Raw genomic sequence first — 16843 nt, forward strand, 5'->3', positions numbered from 1 at the left:
GTAGTGGGAAAAAGTTTTGGTACACATTTAAAATTTTACACAATCTGAAAAATGCTGAAATATTTGTAGAAAAGTCAGATGCAGACAAATTCAGAGATTTTTTTTCCTTTATTTTAAACACAAAAACTAAATTCTTGACAGTTTCAACATGTCATGTCCTGGATGTGCTTCGTTATCTGTTGAAACATCCAGTTTTGACCTGAGGGAACGGAGCATGTGCAGAAGAGAGCATGTGGGTTTGGAGAATGGAACAATACTTGACAGAGTTCAGTGACTTAAGATTACACTGGGTTACAAAAGAAATGTTTTTTGCAAGTTGTCTAGGTTTTTTCAACTGAATTAGGACCATTTTGCACCGCTAAATCCAAAAATGACATCTGTTTTTCTCAATCAGGTCAGGTTTTTTTGCTAATTTGATTTTGAAAAATTTTATCTTCTCACAAAATTGATTACATTTTTATGACTTTATCAGTTGATTTTTTTATATAGTTCTCACCCAAAATGGGTTTTAAGAGAATAAAAAATCATTTGATCACTTGATTCCTGTTAGGTACAATGGTGTATTCACCGCAGATGTAGCAGAATACGTCGGGCTTATTTTTGCAAGATCTTCTAGTCGAAGCCATTTCATTCACCTGTAATATTAAAAAAACATTAATCATAAATTGGCAAAAGTAAAATCTTCAGAACTCGTTTATTGCAAGAAATATGAAAGAATTTTGTATCATATGATGTGAAAATGCCCATAAATGTAAGCAAAAATGTTAAAAAGCCAATATGTAGCATAGTTCAGAAAGTTGACCTGATTGAGCAAAATTAATGTGATTTTTGGATTCAGCACACCAAAATGATCCTAAATCAGCTCAAAAAACTTAAACAATAAATTTGTTGTTGACCAGTGTAATTAATGCAATAAATCACAAATCCATGGGGTGAACGAAAACTTTCTTTCATTACTGTATTTCACCGTCTTCAAAGCTAGAAAAACAGTCATTTCAGTTTACAGAACACACTTACTGATGCTACTGTTGCCTCAGTAATTTATTTATTTTGTATTCAGAGTATCCACACATATGTATTCAGTGTTGTGCAAGTTACTGTCAAACTGTAATCCATTATAGATTACTTGTTACTGTTATTTAAAAGTAATTCCTTACCTTACAATATTACTGTCTCAGAATAGTAATGCGTTACATGACTCCTGTATTACTTTGGAGTTACATACAGACTCTCGTCAGAAATGGTGTGTGCACAGTAGACACCCCCCCCCCCCCCCCAAAAAGTCATATAATAACCCCCACCCAATACAAGAGATAGGAGAGCCTTGGGACGCATACATTTGCGCCCTGAAGTACATGTGGACGGATAGTTCAGTAACACTACAGTCTATGATGTTCAAATCCCAGCAGGAACACTTGCATTTTTTTCAACATCTTATTTGTTCAAACGGGGGTGCGGCACCAAGGACAGCACCGGTAGATAAATTTGCTATCGATAAAGAATTCTATGTAATCATGGAAATGTTAGCTTACCTTGTCATTGCTGATCACAGGGATCATACTAATGCTAACTAGCTTCTGTAAAGCAGGGTTAGGGTTAGTAATGAGCATACGTCGGCTGAACACCAACAGGAAATAGAACTTTCCTGATGTATTTTTTTTTGCTTAAGTTCTTGCAATTTTTTTTTTTTTTTTCCATTTCAGCAATTAAATTATGGGTAAAAAGTGTGTTGTAACGCAAGTTGTATTGAATATGTACCAAGTAAATATTATTGAAAATTGATTATTAATGCCTTTACACTACTGCGTTACAGCAAAAAGTAATCTGTTAATATAATACACAGTAAAATTGCAGACGGTTAGTATTACCGTTTAAATTCTAATTATCATGATAACCGTGTTTGATTACCGCACTTTTAGGGGAAAAAAACCTTAAGATCTGCTTTTATGTCAAATATTTGAGTATAGTTTTAATTTATTACAATTTTGATTTTATATACCTAATATTTGGAACCAATATTCACTTTTAAAGTCTTTGAAAAGGGTCATTAAGTATCTTTGTGTTATTTATGCAATAAATTATATTCATTTTTCAAATCGGATTTTATATATTTTTTGTGTGTTTTCTGTCCTTTTGTGTTGATATAGTAGAAGGTTAAAATGAAAAAATAATAGGCAGATGATGTAGATGAGGTTGTGCTGAAAAAAAAGATACCAAACATGGGTATAGTAAACATTTGTTTATATAGTATATAAAAGCAAAATCAAAAGTACTGAAAAACGGACAAAATAGGCTCAGACCACTAAGGGTTAATATTTGAATGTTTCTGCCAAAAGAAAGTACATTGTGCCAATTATTGTTTTTTGTGTTTGTTTTTTTAAATACAACTTGGTTAAATTATTTCAGTGTATAAGTACTTTTTGAACATTTTGAGCACAACTTCAGCAATACCGCGATAATAATGATAACCGTGATAATTTTGGTCACAGTAACCGTGATATGAAATTTTCATATCGTTGCATCCCTACTCCCATCACTGTATGTGTTGTGTAGATGTTCTTATCTTCCTGCCTTCTTTTCTAAACATGAAGCCGTCTGACCTCTATTATCTATGACTTATCCACTGATAGACAATGTGACAATGGACAAGTACCTCATTCAACCACACTCCAAAGACTCCAAACTGACCCTTAAAGCAGTCGTAAGCAGAGCTGAAAAATGCATTTTGTGCCATTACAGCCTGCCAGCGGTTGATTAACTGTACTAAAAGTGGAGTCTTTATGCTTGTTTGTCCCTTGTTGACATGCTCCAGTAACTGTTTTTCCTCAACACTTGTCTAGCGCCATTAGCAAAGCCAGGCAAAAAGCTGCCTGTGATTTCATTCAGTCAGGATAAAAGCAGTGGGACCAGCATACAAATGATAACTGAGCTGGGTAAGAAGTGTCCTGTACTGCAGTGTTGTAACTGCCACTGCCTCCATATCAGCTTTCTTTTGATTTCTCTCTCTGCACAAGAGGCTCAGTCCATTCCCATGGCATCACTTTGAGCACATTTTACCCTTGGTTCTGGTTGAAATTGCCTGTCTTGTTTTGGCCCCTTATCTCAAAGCTAAATTTCTCCCTTTTATTTTTCTCAGAATTACAAGGCCTTTGATCCCCTCAGAAGCCCTTGTGGCTGTTTTCGTAGCATCTTCTGTCGGATCGCATTCTCCGGCCCGTGCCCTCTTTCATCTCAGCCCAGTCGATATGACTGACATTTATTTCAGTCCTCACAGAAGTAGCAGTCCGACTAAATTTTACATCATTACTTTCTTCCAGCTACTGCATGTGTTTTTTTGTGCTCATAGACATCTTCAAAGAAGGTTCTGGGGCAATGAGATACTTTCATTTGTTTTGACATACAAGTGCAAGTAATTGGAAGTTCTGTCTTGGATTTACAAGACAAACAGTGGCATATTGGTGTTACTTCTATTGACCTCAGGAGGACTTTGAGTGGAGGCCAGGAGCTTTGACAATATGCATGGTGTCACAGCGCATGAACGGCCTGGATATGGAATGTGGCAGAGAAAAGAAACAAACACACATTGTTTCATTTTATGCGCCTTAAATTATAATCCTTAAGATTTCCGCCAACATCTAAAAAAAAACAATCCCAGTTTTAAAGGAGTGATACTTAACTTTTTTAAATGGGATGATGCATTTTAAAACATTTCCCTGTGGTCTACATAAACTGTAAATGCTATGCTTGGGTCTGAATTCTTCATTAATTCAACTACACAGGTCCATCTTCAGCCCTATTTCTGAGTAATGACACCAGAAAGGTGGTTCGGAGCGCTGGCCCTTTAAATGCAAATGCCCCACCCCCTCCGTTCTGCTCTGTCCCATTCAGCCACTTGTGTTCGTTAATACAACCAAAAATGGAACATTTTAGATAATCAGCTCAAAGTTCGGACATATTTTCAGTTCTTGCTACAACCGCTGCTGATAAACAATTATGTCGTACTCAGAAAAATGTTGACCTTAAATGTGCAAATGTTGCGACGTAACTAGTTATAGACGTAACAAATTAAGAAGGAATTAAAATGGGTAGCAGAAATAAACTAAATTTTTGCCAAAATGAATATAAAGATAGCTTCGCAGCACCTGGAGGATTCAAATTCAAACTTTACAAACTATTAAGGTCCCCAAACACACAAATAAATGCACCAAAGACTAATAAAAGTGGGTTTAGCAAAATATGACCCCTTTAAGACAGTAATGCACAAGTACTTAATGTCGCTGGTGTGAGACTGTTGTGACCTTTGACGACAGTATGTGATAAATTATTAACTATTTTCTAATGTATTTGCATCGGATGCAGTCGCATAGAGTAACATTGTTTCTTTCCCGTTTCAGACCTTTAAGAACTGACATAAGAATAAATTAAAAACATAAAGAAGTACGTAAGTAATCAGGTATTTGTAAATGAAATTAACTTTTCAGTCTGACAAGATGCACTGCAAAAAAAGGGGGTGCCTAAAAACAAGATAAAAACACTAAATCTGAGGAAAAAGGTCCTCAGAACAAGTGAAATTCTGTCCATGCAGCAAGATGATTTCACTTAAACATTCTTGAATTTAGATAGTTAAATCTAGAAATAAGCATGCCTACATGTATGAACACTTAAAATAAGAAATTAACTCTTAACATAATTATCTAACACTTCTAAATTTAAGTTTGTTTTTTTATCTTGGTAAGAGACAAATAATTTGCAGTGTGCCGACTTATAAAACTACTTAAATGTAATTAACCCTTTCATGCATAGTGGTCACTACAGTGGACAGCTATTCTACAGCTGTTCTCTTGTATATTCATGGGTTTTATCAGCCAACACAGTGGACACTTATGCATCATCCCATACAGTGCAATTCATACTGTTACTGTAACTATGCTGTTCTTGATAAACCTGATCTGCAGTGACATGTTTTAATGTAAATCAACAAACAAAACAGGGTCTTTTTTGCATATTATCTCCATCAAGTGAATAATAACTAGTATTAGAGTATGTTATAATGTGGGAAAACATCTGATTAGCAGCATTAAAAATGTTTTTATTGCATAGTTTTCCATATCATTTTCTGATATTAGGTTTTAAATACATATTTCTTTGCTTCAGAAATTAAATACATGGGGTCTGGCTGAGTGGACATTTTTGTAACTCCTTAAAAAAAACAAACAACTAAATTGCATGGGTTTTTCATGCCTAAAGAGGAATAAAAACACTCAGGAAAAATATCGTCACTAAGGTTCTCATAATTGCATGAAAGGGTTAAGTCACTTTAAGTGGAAAAAAGGCCCTTATCCTGGTTTTGTTCAGTACATTTGAGCCTAATAATGTTATACTTTTATTCAGTAGTTCACATACAATGTGTAAATCAAAATAGAAGCCATTGCACTACAAAACCATTATGATTCCAAGATCAGTGGTAGAAATGATGAATTATTGTTCAAATATTGGCAGTTTAAAGTCAATTCTAAATGTTGGAGATGCATCCATTTGTGCAAAATGAAGATAAATGATTGGAGTTAATACAATGAACCCAGGGCTCAGTCATTACTATAGAAAACCATAGGACGCTGTATTTGTCAGTTGCTAACATAAATCAACTTCTCCTGTTTTTACACCAGTTGACACTTCTTAAGGATTATAACTTTAAGCGCAGAGTTTTCTTAAAATTCATTTTCATAACCAAAGAATCTGATCAGACTGTACTCTGATTTCTGATACACTCCATATCTGCAGCTTCTGACTGTTGTCCACACTGCACATTTGTTTCCTCCTCTCTGATGCTTGAACACATGATTCATGCTTTTTTTTCCACAAATTCACTAGGCCCGGTTTTCTGGGCAGAAAATCAATGACAAATATATTTTCATTTTCTTTAGTAAATGACTCAAATGTTCAGTTCCTGGACCAAGATGACGACGACGACCCGGACACGGAGTTATACCTCACTCAGCCTTTTGCCTGTGGGACAGCCTTCGCCGTCAGCGTTCTGGACTCATTAATGAGTGCTGTAAGTCTGTATTTAATTTACTGATATACCGCATTCACTGTATTAAGACACGAATATGGGATTTTACTTCTTTTTACTTTACTGGATGCTTTCAGAAAAAACAGATTTCCCCAAATTTAACAAATAACTGCTCAAACGTGGTACATGTAGAACCCATAAAGACCAAAAACATCCACCATCAACCAAAACCATCTACTGATCTAAACTGTTTAATACCTGTTGATCCACTAATCCTATCACTACATGTAAATAATTGGTGTAAAATCTTTTCATGGTCATCAGATATGACCCATTTGGACATTCAGAGGCTCTGTAGTTACCATGGAAACACTGTCATCTTCTACAACTGAACATACTGGGTTTATCCAATCCAACTTTATTTGTAAAAGCACTTTAAAACAACCACAAAAGACCAAAGTGCTGTACAGAGGAATAAATAAGAACCAAAATAACAGAGTACAATACAAGAATAGATTAAAAGACATAGAACAACTGTAAAAAAAAAAAAAAAAAAAAATACAGAAGAATAGTTAAAAACTATATAAAAGAATACAATACAAGAATAGATTAAAAACATAAAAAGCTGTACAATTAAAAACAACAAACAAGAACAATAAACCAATACCAAATAAACTAAAAAGTTATGTTTAATGATATATTTTACTGAAAAAGTCATTTTTCTTCAGTTTTTGATATAATAACCCTCAACTTTAATCTGAGCTTTAATGAACATCTACATGATCAGTAAATTAAATATAGGAAAATACCTGATTTTCGATGAAAAAAACACAAAACTAGAAAAGCACTCGGAGAGCGCAGACCTCCGCCAAGGCAGATCAGTCCCCCCCGATGTTTGTTTGTCTGTCCGTGTGCAAGATAACTCAAAAAGTTATGGATGGATTTGGATGAAAATTTCAGGAAATGTTGATACTGGCACAATGAACAAATGATGGTGGTGATCGGGGTGATCTGCCTTGGCGGAGGTCTGCGCTGTCTTTTCTAGAAAAGCACTCAGAGAGCGTAGACCTTTGCCAAGGCAGATCAGTGGGCCCCCGTGGCCCCCCCACCCCCAATCACCACCAAAATTTTATCATTTGTTCCTTGTGCCAGTATCAACATCTCCTGAAATTTTCATCCAAATCCGTCCATAACTTTTTGAGTTACCTTGCACACAGACAGACAAACAAACCAACGCTGGTAAAAACATAACCTCCTTGGCGGAGGTAATAAAGAAGATAATATTACAATAAATGGTGCTAAATCACTTGAGAAAGGCTAAATATTGAGAAAAATTAATTTGGGAACTGACACAAAAGTCCCCCTGGGTCCTTACGGGTTAAAAATGCCCAGATAAATGTTCTATTAACATCAGGACACGCATCAGAAAAATATCCAGTGCCCCCTTAAAAGTTCTGCCTCAGTTCAAGCAAACGATGACATGAATGGGAGTACGATGGCTTCATTTGTCTGCCACTCAGTCTGACGGAGGTTAGACCAAAGCTGCCTTCAAGTGCTCTGCAGTGTAGACAAAGGTAATGCTACCTAATGGACAGGCCTCATCCATCATCTTAGTCAATAGTGCTGTCAGCGGCCGAGGGAGATGTCACCGAGCTGCACGAGAAGGGAGACGAGAGGCTGCAGAGCACAGACAGTCAGTACAGTCAGTTCAGGGAGAAATCTGATATGGAAAACATTTCAGCTTCGCTTTAAATCACTAAGAATGAAGAACAGCTTTAACTATGGGCTGGATACGTCATGTGTAGCATATGTAAACTGACCAATGAGGGAACGTTTTAATGCTTTATATCACAAGTGTCAAACATGCGGCCCGGGGGCCAAATCCGGCCCGCCAAAGGGTCCAGTCCAGCCCTTGGATGAATCTGTGAAATGCAAAAATTACACTAATTCTTTTAGTTCCGGCTCCACATTCAGACCAATTCAATCTCAAGTGGGTCAGACCAGTAAAATACTATCATGATAACATAAAAATAACGACAACTCCAAATGTTTCTCTTTGTAAATGTAAATATTTTCATGTATTTACACTAAAACAAAGTATAATTTCGCAAAAAATGTGAATAACCTGAACAAATATGAACAACCTGAAATGTCTTAAGAGAAGTAAGTACAATTTTAACAATATTCTGCCTGTTATTAAATGTTTTGGTAACACTTTATAATAAGTGCACACTATGAGGCATTAGTTAAACATGAACAAATACTGAATTCATCATTTATAAAGCATATTTCTGACATGAATACTCATTAATATATATGATTTATAAGAACAGTTATAATGGTTTTACTCATCACTAATAAGCTCATCTACAATGTGCTTAATGATTGTATTTTCATTCTTTATAAATTATGGATTCATTCAGTATGTTGTGTGTTTAGTTTTTGATCAGTGACAGTAGATGATGACACTTAATTTTTGTTCAGTTAATGATATCTTTGCCAAAAAAGACACTTTTTCTTCAGTTTTCTCTGTTTCTGATATAATAACCCTCAACTCTAATAAGAATCTTTAATCTTTTATGAACATCTACATAATCAGTGAATAAATTTAGGAAAATACATGATTTTTCACTGGAAAAAAACACAAAATACAGAGGATAATATTAAGAAAAGTTGAATATGAAGATAAAAAACATATTTTGAAGCTGCCACAAAAGTAGCACTGGGTCCTTATGGGTTATACACAATTTGTAAAAAAAAAAAAAAAAAATGCTGTAGCAGATGAATTAACACGTCCAAAACTGTTTTACTCAAGCAGCAGGTCATGATAAATTGTGTGTAGGTCATTTTTCATTTTGCTACGACAACAAAAGCACTTGAACGCATCATACTTGTAATTTTGAATTCACAAGTAGAAAGCATCATCTTGTCGATAGTACATGAAGGCAGCGTTATTAACTACTACAGTTTGCAGATGTCTGTCTTGACTGAAGTTTTTTCACATGTAATTCAGGTTGTTTAGCCTTTGGAAAAGCCTGGACGGTATAAATAACTCCTGTGATGGCAGTGAGAGTAACCTGCAGTAATTGATTCTCCTGTCTGTTCATGGCGGCTGCTCGGCGATGTGACGTGACAGAGCGGAGTTAGATCTCGGCACTCGGCCTGTCGGGCCATGTGAGGAGGCTCCGTTGTGACTCTGTTGGTCGGCTTAAGGATTCACTCCCCCTCTGCCTTCATTCCTTCAGACATACTTCAATGATAATATCCTCACCTTGATCCGGACGCTGGTAACAGGCGGGGCCACGCCGGAGCTGGAGGGGCTGCTGGCGGAGGAGAACGCGCTGCGAGGCGGATACAGCACGCCGCAGACCTTAGCGAACAGGGACAGGTGTCGAGTGGCACAGCTGGCTCTGTACGACGGGCCCTTCGCCGACCTCGGGGTAAGTGACTGGTCCTGTCACCTGAGGGCCAACACGTCTGTGTCGGCTTATGTTGGGAAGACAAACGGGGAAAGGTGTGAATCACAGAGCAGGGAAATAACAAGGATTTTATGTCCCAGGACAGGTCAGGTAATGGATCATACAATTAAATATTAGACATTTATGAGCAGCATGCAATTATTCTCATTATTGAAAAATGACCTAATTATTTTCCTGTTTGGTTTTCATGAGAAAACACGTAAAAGTCCAGTAAACCTCCTATGAGCTGTAATGATTAGAAAAGAACTCATCAGTCTAAAATAGGGGTTCAGTGATTCTCCAAAGTGAGTAATCACTCTAGTTTTATTAGTAACAGTTGAAACAGTAAGATAGTGAAAACTGCAGCACGTAACACCAGATAGTGACTAAAGTAAAGATATAGACATCTGGGGCTGGTCAAGGGAAAGTAAACATTAGATTAAACACTAGATTAAAAAATACATTTACAATCAGCTTTTGAAGACTTATATGTTTTGAAAATACATTATTTCTAGTTTCCAGCACAAGTTTAATTTTTTTAGAAAAATGTTTTAAAAATACTTAGATGGCATTATATTCAGCATAACTTTATGTTTGCATTCTTTGTCTGTCAGTGTAATTCAAAGCATTACTGTGATCCTCTTCTGTTGGACCGATATTTATACTTATGATAAGTAGTAAGGTCAATTTAAAAACCTTTTGCTACTCTTTTTACAGTGGTTACAAATATCTAGTAAACTGAGATAGATATATGTTAAAATGTATTAAATTAGTTTATTAACATATTTGACTTTGAAGATATTATATTCTCCTGAGATCCAGCAATGCATTTTTGTCCTCTGTAGTGGACAAGAATTTCACAGCTTTATTTAAAAAGAAAAAAAAACAAAACTTTTACTTACTGGGTCTCAGGAGGATATATGCACTATAAATATGCTGAATAAACAATTAAAACTTGTAATTATTCTCTCTTGTCCATCTGTTACTGAAACAGCAAAACTCTTGCTATTTTATGCCCTTGTATGTTGAAAAAATACAAACTGTTTTGCAACATAGACACCCTAGAGGAGCAACAGTAAAGATTTTACAGTTTTATGAAAATTGGAGCCGCACTTTAAGGCAGGTTTTATAAAGTGTCAGATGTTTATTTTCTGTCCATCCATTACCGAGGGGTTTTTACTATTTTTTAGCCAGAAAATTAGGTGAAAACATTGTTTTTCAATTACACATTTAAAAGTGCTCATTATTCCTGCAAAATGAGGTATCATTCATCTTTCTACAATAAACAGTAGTGAAAGGGCAAACACAAATGTTGTAAGGCTTTCCATCCGGTACCACTTGGCCAGACCCATCTGTCAATTTTACTCACTTTAAAAATATTATGAATAAGCGTTTATTTTTTGACATCTAACCAATTCTTTTCACCTGCAGCCTCTCAATATACAGTATATTCTTTGTTCAGGTTACATCAGTATGAAAATTAGAGCCTGTGTTAATATGTTACATAAATCAGCCAAAATGTATTTCTTTCTGATCAAATAAAAAAGACAAATTTAATATATAACCGAGTGGATTATAACCAGCATTTTTGATTTGTTCATATCTGAAACAGTTCATTGTCAAAATACTCATCTGACTATTCAATAATGGAAATAAGTGTTGGTTGAAGCTCTGTTTAACTGATAGTGTATTGTAGGCAGGATGAATATAAGATATGTAATGTCTGATTTATAAATATGCTTTTTCTACAATATTCCCAAAAAATTGGAAAGGGAGTAGTTTAACTCCTTAAAGTTGTCCAGGTTCCAATTTTTTTTTAAGTCTGTTCTGTGCCATAGAAGGTTGAATATGCAAATACTTTCTTGCCTTTTACTCAATGTTTTTCAAGACCAAAAAGCATGTTTGAACAGATGTAAAATAGTTAAAAATGTATTTCTGTAATCTCAAAAAGTTTTGTTATGGACATTTACAGTTATTTCTGATAAATATACTAAAAAAATTTCATCTGTTTTTTTTTCTTTATTACTAAAACACACTATTTTAAGTATTTATTATTTAAAATAATGATAATTAATGGCCAGATATTGAAAGTTAAGTTCTTCCTGAAAACACCATTTTCTTACACTTTTATTGCAAAGAAAATATGGCAGCCTGTTAAAGTGGCTTAAAAGGGTTAATCTAAACACTGATACTTAGGTCATTCCCAAATATTTTAAAGTAGATATAAGCACCTTTAAATCACCATACTGTTCTAATGTCTTTTGATTTGGGATTCTAGGACTTCTATGTTTGATGATGATCTTTGTCGTCACTGTTGCAGGATGGTGGTTGCTATGGTGACCTCTTTTGTAAAGCCCTGAAAACATACAACATGCTCTGCTTCGGCATCTATCGATTACGAGACGCGCATCTAAACACGCAAAGCCAATGTACCAAACGGTGAGTGTATCCTCATATTCAGCGGAAAACAAAAACACACCTGAGAGCTGACCTCCTGTGTGTCCTCTGTCCTGCAGGTACGTCATAACCAATCCTCCCTACGCGTTTGAGCTGGTGCCCTCAGACCTGATTTTCTGCCTGATGCAGTTTGACCACAACGCCGGCCAGTCTCGAACCAGCCTCTCCCATTCGTCCCATTCGTCCCATTCCTCCAGCAAAAAGAGCTCGTCCGTCCACTCGATCCCGACCACCAACCGCACGAACCGCACCAAAAGCAGGGACTCACGAGACAAACAAAAGTATGTGCCCCTCTAAAGCTGTCTTCACTGTCTGTCCGTGCACAGTGTGTCGTCCTGCAGGGCCCGGACGCACTGCAACACGTCTGTTTGTCTGTCTGTTTGTCTGAACCGTCCTTCTTTTATACAGTCTGTGTCTCAGAGGCCCAGTGTTACATCAGGGCAGAACAGAAATCCTCCTGAACAGGGTCTCTGAGTCTATTCATCCACTCACATCGACATAGTTGTGAGATAATGTCACAGTGTTTTTAATCCACATTCATAAGCAGTGACTTCAGTTGTGATCTTTTCTGTCATTAGGCTAAAACAAGGGCTGGGCTACGAAAAACATAGGATATTTTTTACTTATTATGGGACAATGTAATGGCTGATCAAACAGAAACAAATAACTATCATTAGACTTCCAGCACACTAGAGGCAGTGTTTTCCTTATTAATCGTATGTATCGTTATGCAAACACTTTGAGTTGGAAAACATTTAGAATAGCACCATGTTAGTGTCATCTCGATCTCACCAACCAATCAAAATAATGAAGAGGTGGGGCTTGTGATATCAATGATGGAAAAGAAACTCTGACAATACATTTTTTATGAACTATTAATATGATCAACATCTGTTACATTTTGAAAACATCACTATGATGCAATATCAGACTAAAAGTCATTAAATTCATAACCTAGATACTCTGTTAAATGTAAACAGCTGAAAATTACAACCTCTGATTGTTAGGATTTGATCAAATATGAAAAACAATATAAGGCTCTTACTATGATGATCTGGTAGAAAATCTCCAAAATCATCACATCTACAAGCAGCTTCTATCTGATAAATTAACCACAAACTAGAAGTTTAAACAACAAAATTTCTGCCTGAAAAAATCTCAGAACTCTTAAAAATAAAAAAAATTATTTCCAAAACTATAGAGCAGTCAGCGATGATTTATGAAGTGATGCAGAAGTGTTGTTTGTAACCATTGTAACAATAAGCAACTGAAAGTACCCACGTAGTAAAAAAGCTTTGCTCAGACTCTCTACTGGGTGAATTTTTTATTAATATGGGGGATAGTAGTGTTGTTGGAAAACAAAGTAGTTTTATTATTTTTTCAGGTTACTCTACCCTACTAAAAACAGCTGGTTGATGTCACACTTATTCCTTATTTGATATTAAGATGCTGACTAGTCCCTGGGTGAATTGGATAATTAAAATAAAGGTTAATTGCAAAGACTGTGGCAGCTGGTATTAATGTGTCCAAACATAGTCTCATGATAATACGGCAATATACAGAAGTGGAAAAAGGTTTTTAGACACCTCATGCATTTGTGATATATTGCATTAAAATCACTCTTAAGTCATTGAACTCATCAAGTATTGCTTTATTCTCCAAACCCACATGCTCAGTTCCATGGAGGTCAAAACTGGATGTTTCAGCCGGTGAGGAAACACATCCAGGACATGACATGTTGAGTCAAGAATTTATTTTGTTGTTAACAGTAAAAAAATCAGTTGCATTTGTTTGTGTCTGTCTGATCCAGCCACACCTTGAAAAACCAAAAAATTGTTCTGCAAATATTTCATGATAATATTCAAGTTTGTGTAAAATTTTAAGCCTGTCAGAAACTTTTTTTCCTCTACTGTATATAACCTCATAACCACAAGAACGTCACCTAAAATCTCCATAAAACCAATTGTCAGACAACGGAACTACCAAAAACAAGCCAAGTCTCTAAAGCTAGCATATGTCGGAAACAATTTCATAAAACAACAGACCAATGTGGCAAACTTTGCAGCGCTAAGCTAACACACACCAGACACACACCTGCAGTGACTGATGACCTAGAACCACAAAGTGTTAAAATTATCAGGTTTATACAGTCGTATTAACTGGACTTGAACTGGTGTACAGTACATTATAATTAACTGGCAGAATCAGTTGCCGTTCCATCTGTGTTGCCATGGTAATTCTACACAACTTTGACGCTCCAAACTAAAACTAAGCAGATCCAACAGTCCAAGTATTACTCCTCTACAGCTACAACTCACTGAACGAGACAAAAAACGAGCAAAAATAAAGGTCGAATTATGAAGCAATGATTGTGTATTTTTTCTTACCTTTTCTGATCCGTTGTAAAGATTCCGACTGGAAACAAATGGTCCAGGGTTTAACAGGTTTATGAGGTGGTGTGTACGATTCCTCTGAAAGCAGATCATAAGACAAACAAGTGGTGTCAGGCACAACAAACCCTGCCCCTCACACGTATTGTAGCTTATTTTGGCATTGAAGTAGTACGTAGATCCTGTCCTTAGATGTACCTCAGTTACAAAAAAAATACTGCTTTTACGTGTACTCTATGATATGACATATCATGGAGTACTGAGATTATTGCAATACTCAGCTGATATATAACTCAGTTTATAGGATTTTAGCACAAGTTTCCAATAAATAAATATGAAGAGGAGTTGTAATTTTCAGTGTTCCAATGTAACGATCTAGAGATTCTTTCCCTTTCTGATATTATTAAAAAATGCCAAGAAAATTTTCCAATCAACAGCCAAAATACATTTGTTTATTTTAAATTACACTAGGTATGTTATATCGGATTAATCAGTGTTGGGTAGTAACTAGTTGTGATGACATTATATAATTAAATAACAAAACAAGTGGTGTCAGGCACAACAAACCCCGCCCCTCACACGTATTGTAGCTTATTTTGGCATCGATCCAGCTGATGTCATCATGTCTATGCATGTGCCGATGTCAGCATATCAATTGCCTCTATATACAGGGTGTCCCAAAATAATGTATACACACAGCGAAACTATTGGTTCAATTCATACCACATTGGGTTTATAGACTGCCAGTGACCCAGAAGAATGAGCGAAATTTCACATGTCTATAAAAACATCAATTTTGTTTCAATTTACTTCAAACTTGGCACATACAGGGTGTCCCAAAAAATGTAAACACACTTCAAATAATTGTAAAGTAGGTGTTTATTAACATATAATAGAATTTACAAACATCATTTTATTGTTTTGTTACCGCCTGTTCTCAAACTGACGTCCGTTCTGGGGAAAAATAGATTTTAAAAATAAATAAAAAAATTTATCTTTGCTTCTATTTTGGGTCACTGGCAATCTATGAACCTAATTTGGTATAAATTCAACCAGTAGTTTTGCTGTTAGTGTTAACAAACAAACCGAACCAAAGACAAAACCCCTTGCCCCCCCCTCGAGTAATGGGCTCTATGCACAGCCCCAGTACTTCCTGAACTTCAGGTACAGGGGTTGGACAAAATAATGGAAACACCTTCACCTCAAGATGATAATGCCCCAATCCATACAGCTAGAATTGTTAAAGAATGGCATGAGGAACATTCTAATGAAGTTGAGCATCTCGTATGGCCGGCACAGTCCCCAGACCTCAACATTATTGAGCATTTATGGTCAGTTTTAGAGATTCAAGTAAGACGTCGATTTCCACCGCCATCGTCTCTAAAAGAGTTGGAGGGTATTCTAACTGAAGAATGGCTTAAAATTCCTTTGGAAACAATTCACAAGTTGTATGAATCAATACCTCGGAGAACTGAGGCTGTAATTGCCGCAAAAGGCGGACCTACACCATATTATATTTTGTTGATTTTTTAAGGTGTTTCCATTATTTTGTCCAACCCCTGTAGCTCCTTTATTTCCCGTCTTTCATTATTGGACACACTGATTAATCCAGGTGTGTCTGACCACAGTCGTCACAACAAGAAGAAGCAGACACACCTGGATTAATCAGTGTGTCCAATAATAAAAGACAGGAAATAAAGGAGCTACCTGAAGTTCTGGAAGTCCTGGGGCTGTGCATAGAGCCCATTATGATATATTATATAACAGCTCGCCCAGCCCTACTCATATGTAGTTTGATGTTAAAACAAAGTGCATCTGTCCTTTAAAATCACTGAGAATCTATGCATTAAAAGGCCAGTTGGACTGATATGATGCCGTGTGGTTTTATAAGTATAAACCAATGCCAAAGCCCACTCAGAGACCCTGAACAGGCCAAACATTTGCATTTACATTTCTGTCCTAGAGTCTCCTTAAGCAGCCAACATGATATTCAATACTAAATGGTCAGATACAGGGAACACATTTGAATGTCCTACAGTTCTGTTCTATCCTGTGTTGGTTCACTGGGTCCAGGTTTTTCTCTGTTCAACCTTTTGTCCTACTGTACTTGAACTACACACCATGTCTTCAGGTTTATATGTTGTCCTGTCTATGAAATACTGGATTGTCACGTTTTAACTTTGGATTAAATGTTATTTACCAGAATGACTAAATACTAATGCCAGTACAATCTGATACAGTTATGAATAAAGTTGCACTCACATTATAATCCCGTTGTTAATGTCACCTTTCTATTCTTTTAATATGTGAGTTATGTTTTTAATTAATATTGAATGACTGCCTACTAACACGGTGTTTTATTTGATTTTTATTGTTACTGAGACTGGGTTAAACATGTTACACACCAGGATGATGCTATAAATAGAGATGATTACCTCTGTCTACTTGTTACAATTTTAAAGATTTACATTCTTTTTAATACATTTTAGAGAATAATATATACAAATAATAAATAAAAACCCATA

At 35.9% G+C, this 16843-nt stretch overlaps 1 protein-coding gene across 4 annotated transcripts in view; it reads left to right on the forward strand.

Annotated features, from left to right (window-relative positions):
- Positions 1 to 16843, forward strand: part of LOC115410373 (calcium-activated potassium channel subunit alpha-1-like) — a 283875-nt gene that overhangs the window by 256808 nt on the left and 10224 nt on the right. For 3 of the 4 annotated variants that reach the window (XM_030121997.1, XM_030121998.1, XM_030121999.1), the window contains 4 exons: positions 5925 to 6055; positions 9259 to 9453; positions 11792 to 11910; positions 11988 to 12209. In XM_030121997.1, the coding sequence (XP_029977857.1) occupies positions 5925 to 6055; positions 9259 to 9453; positions 11792 to 11910; positions 11988 to 12209 (667 nt within the window). Of the gene's footprint in view, positions 1 to 2840; positions 3062 to 5924; positions 6056 to 9258; positions 9454 to 11791; positions 11911 to 11987; positions 12210 to 16843 lie in introns of those variants that run through there. The other variant, XM_030122000.1, reaches the window with a different exon arrangement.

This window comes from Sphaeramia orbicularis, chromosome 19 (assembly GCF_902148855.1).
Source record: "Sphaeramia orbicularis chromosome 19, fSphaOr1.1, whole genome shotgun sequence".
NCBI lineage: Eukaryota > Metazoa > Chordata > Actinopteri > Kurtiformes > Apogonidae > Sphaeramia > Sphaeramia orbicularis.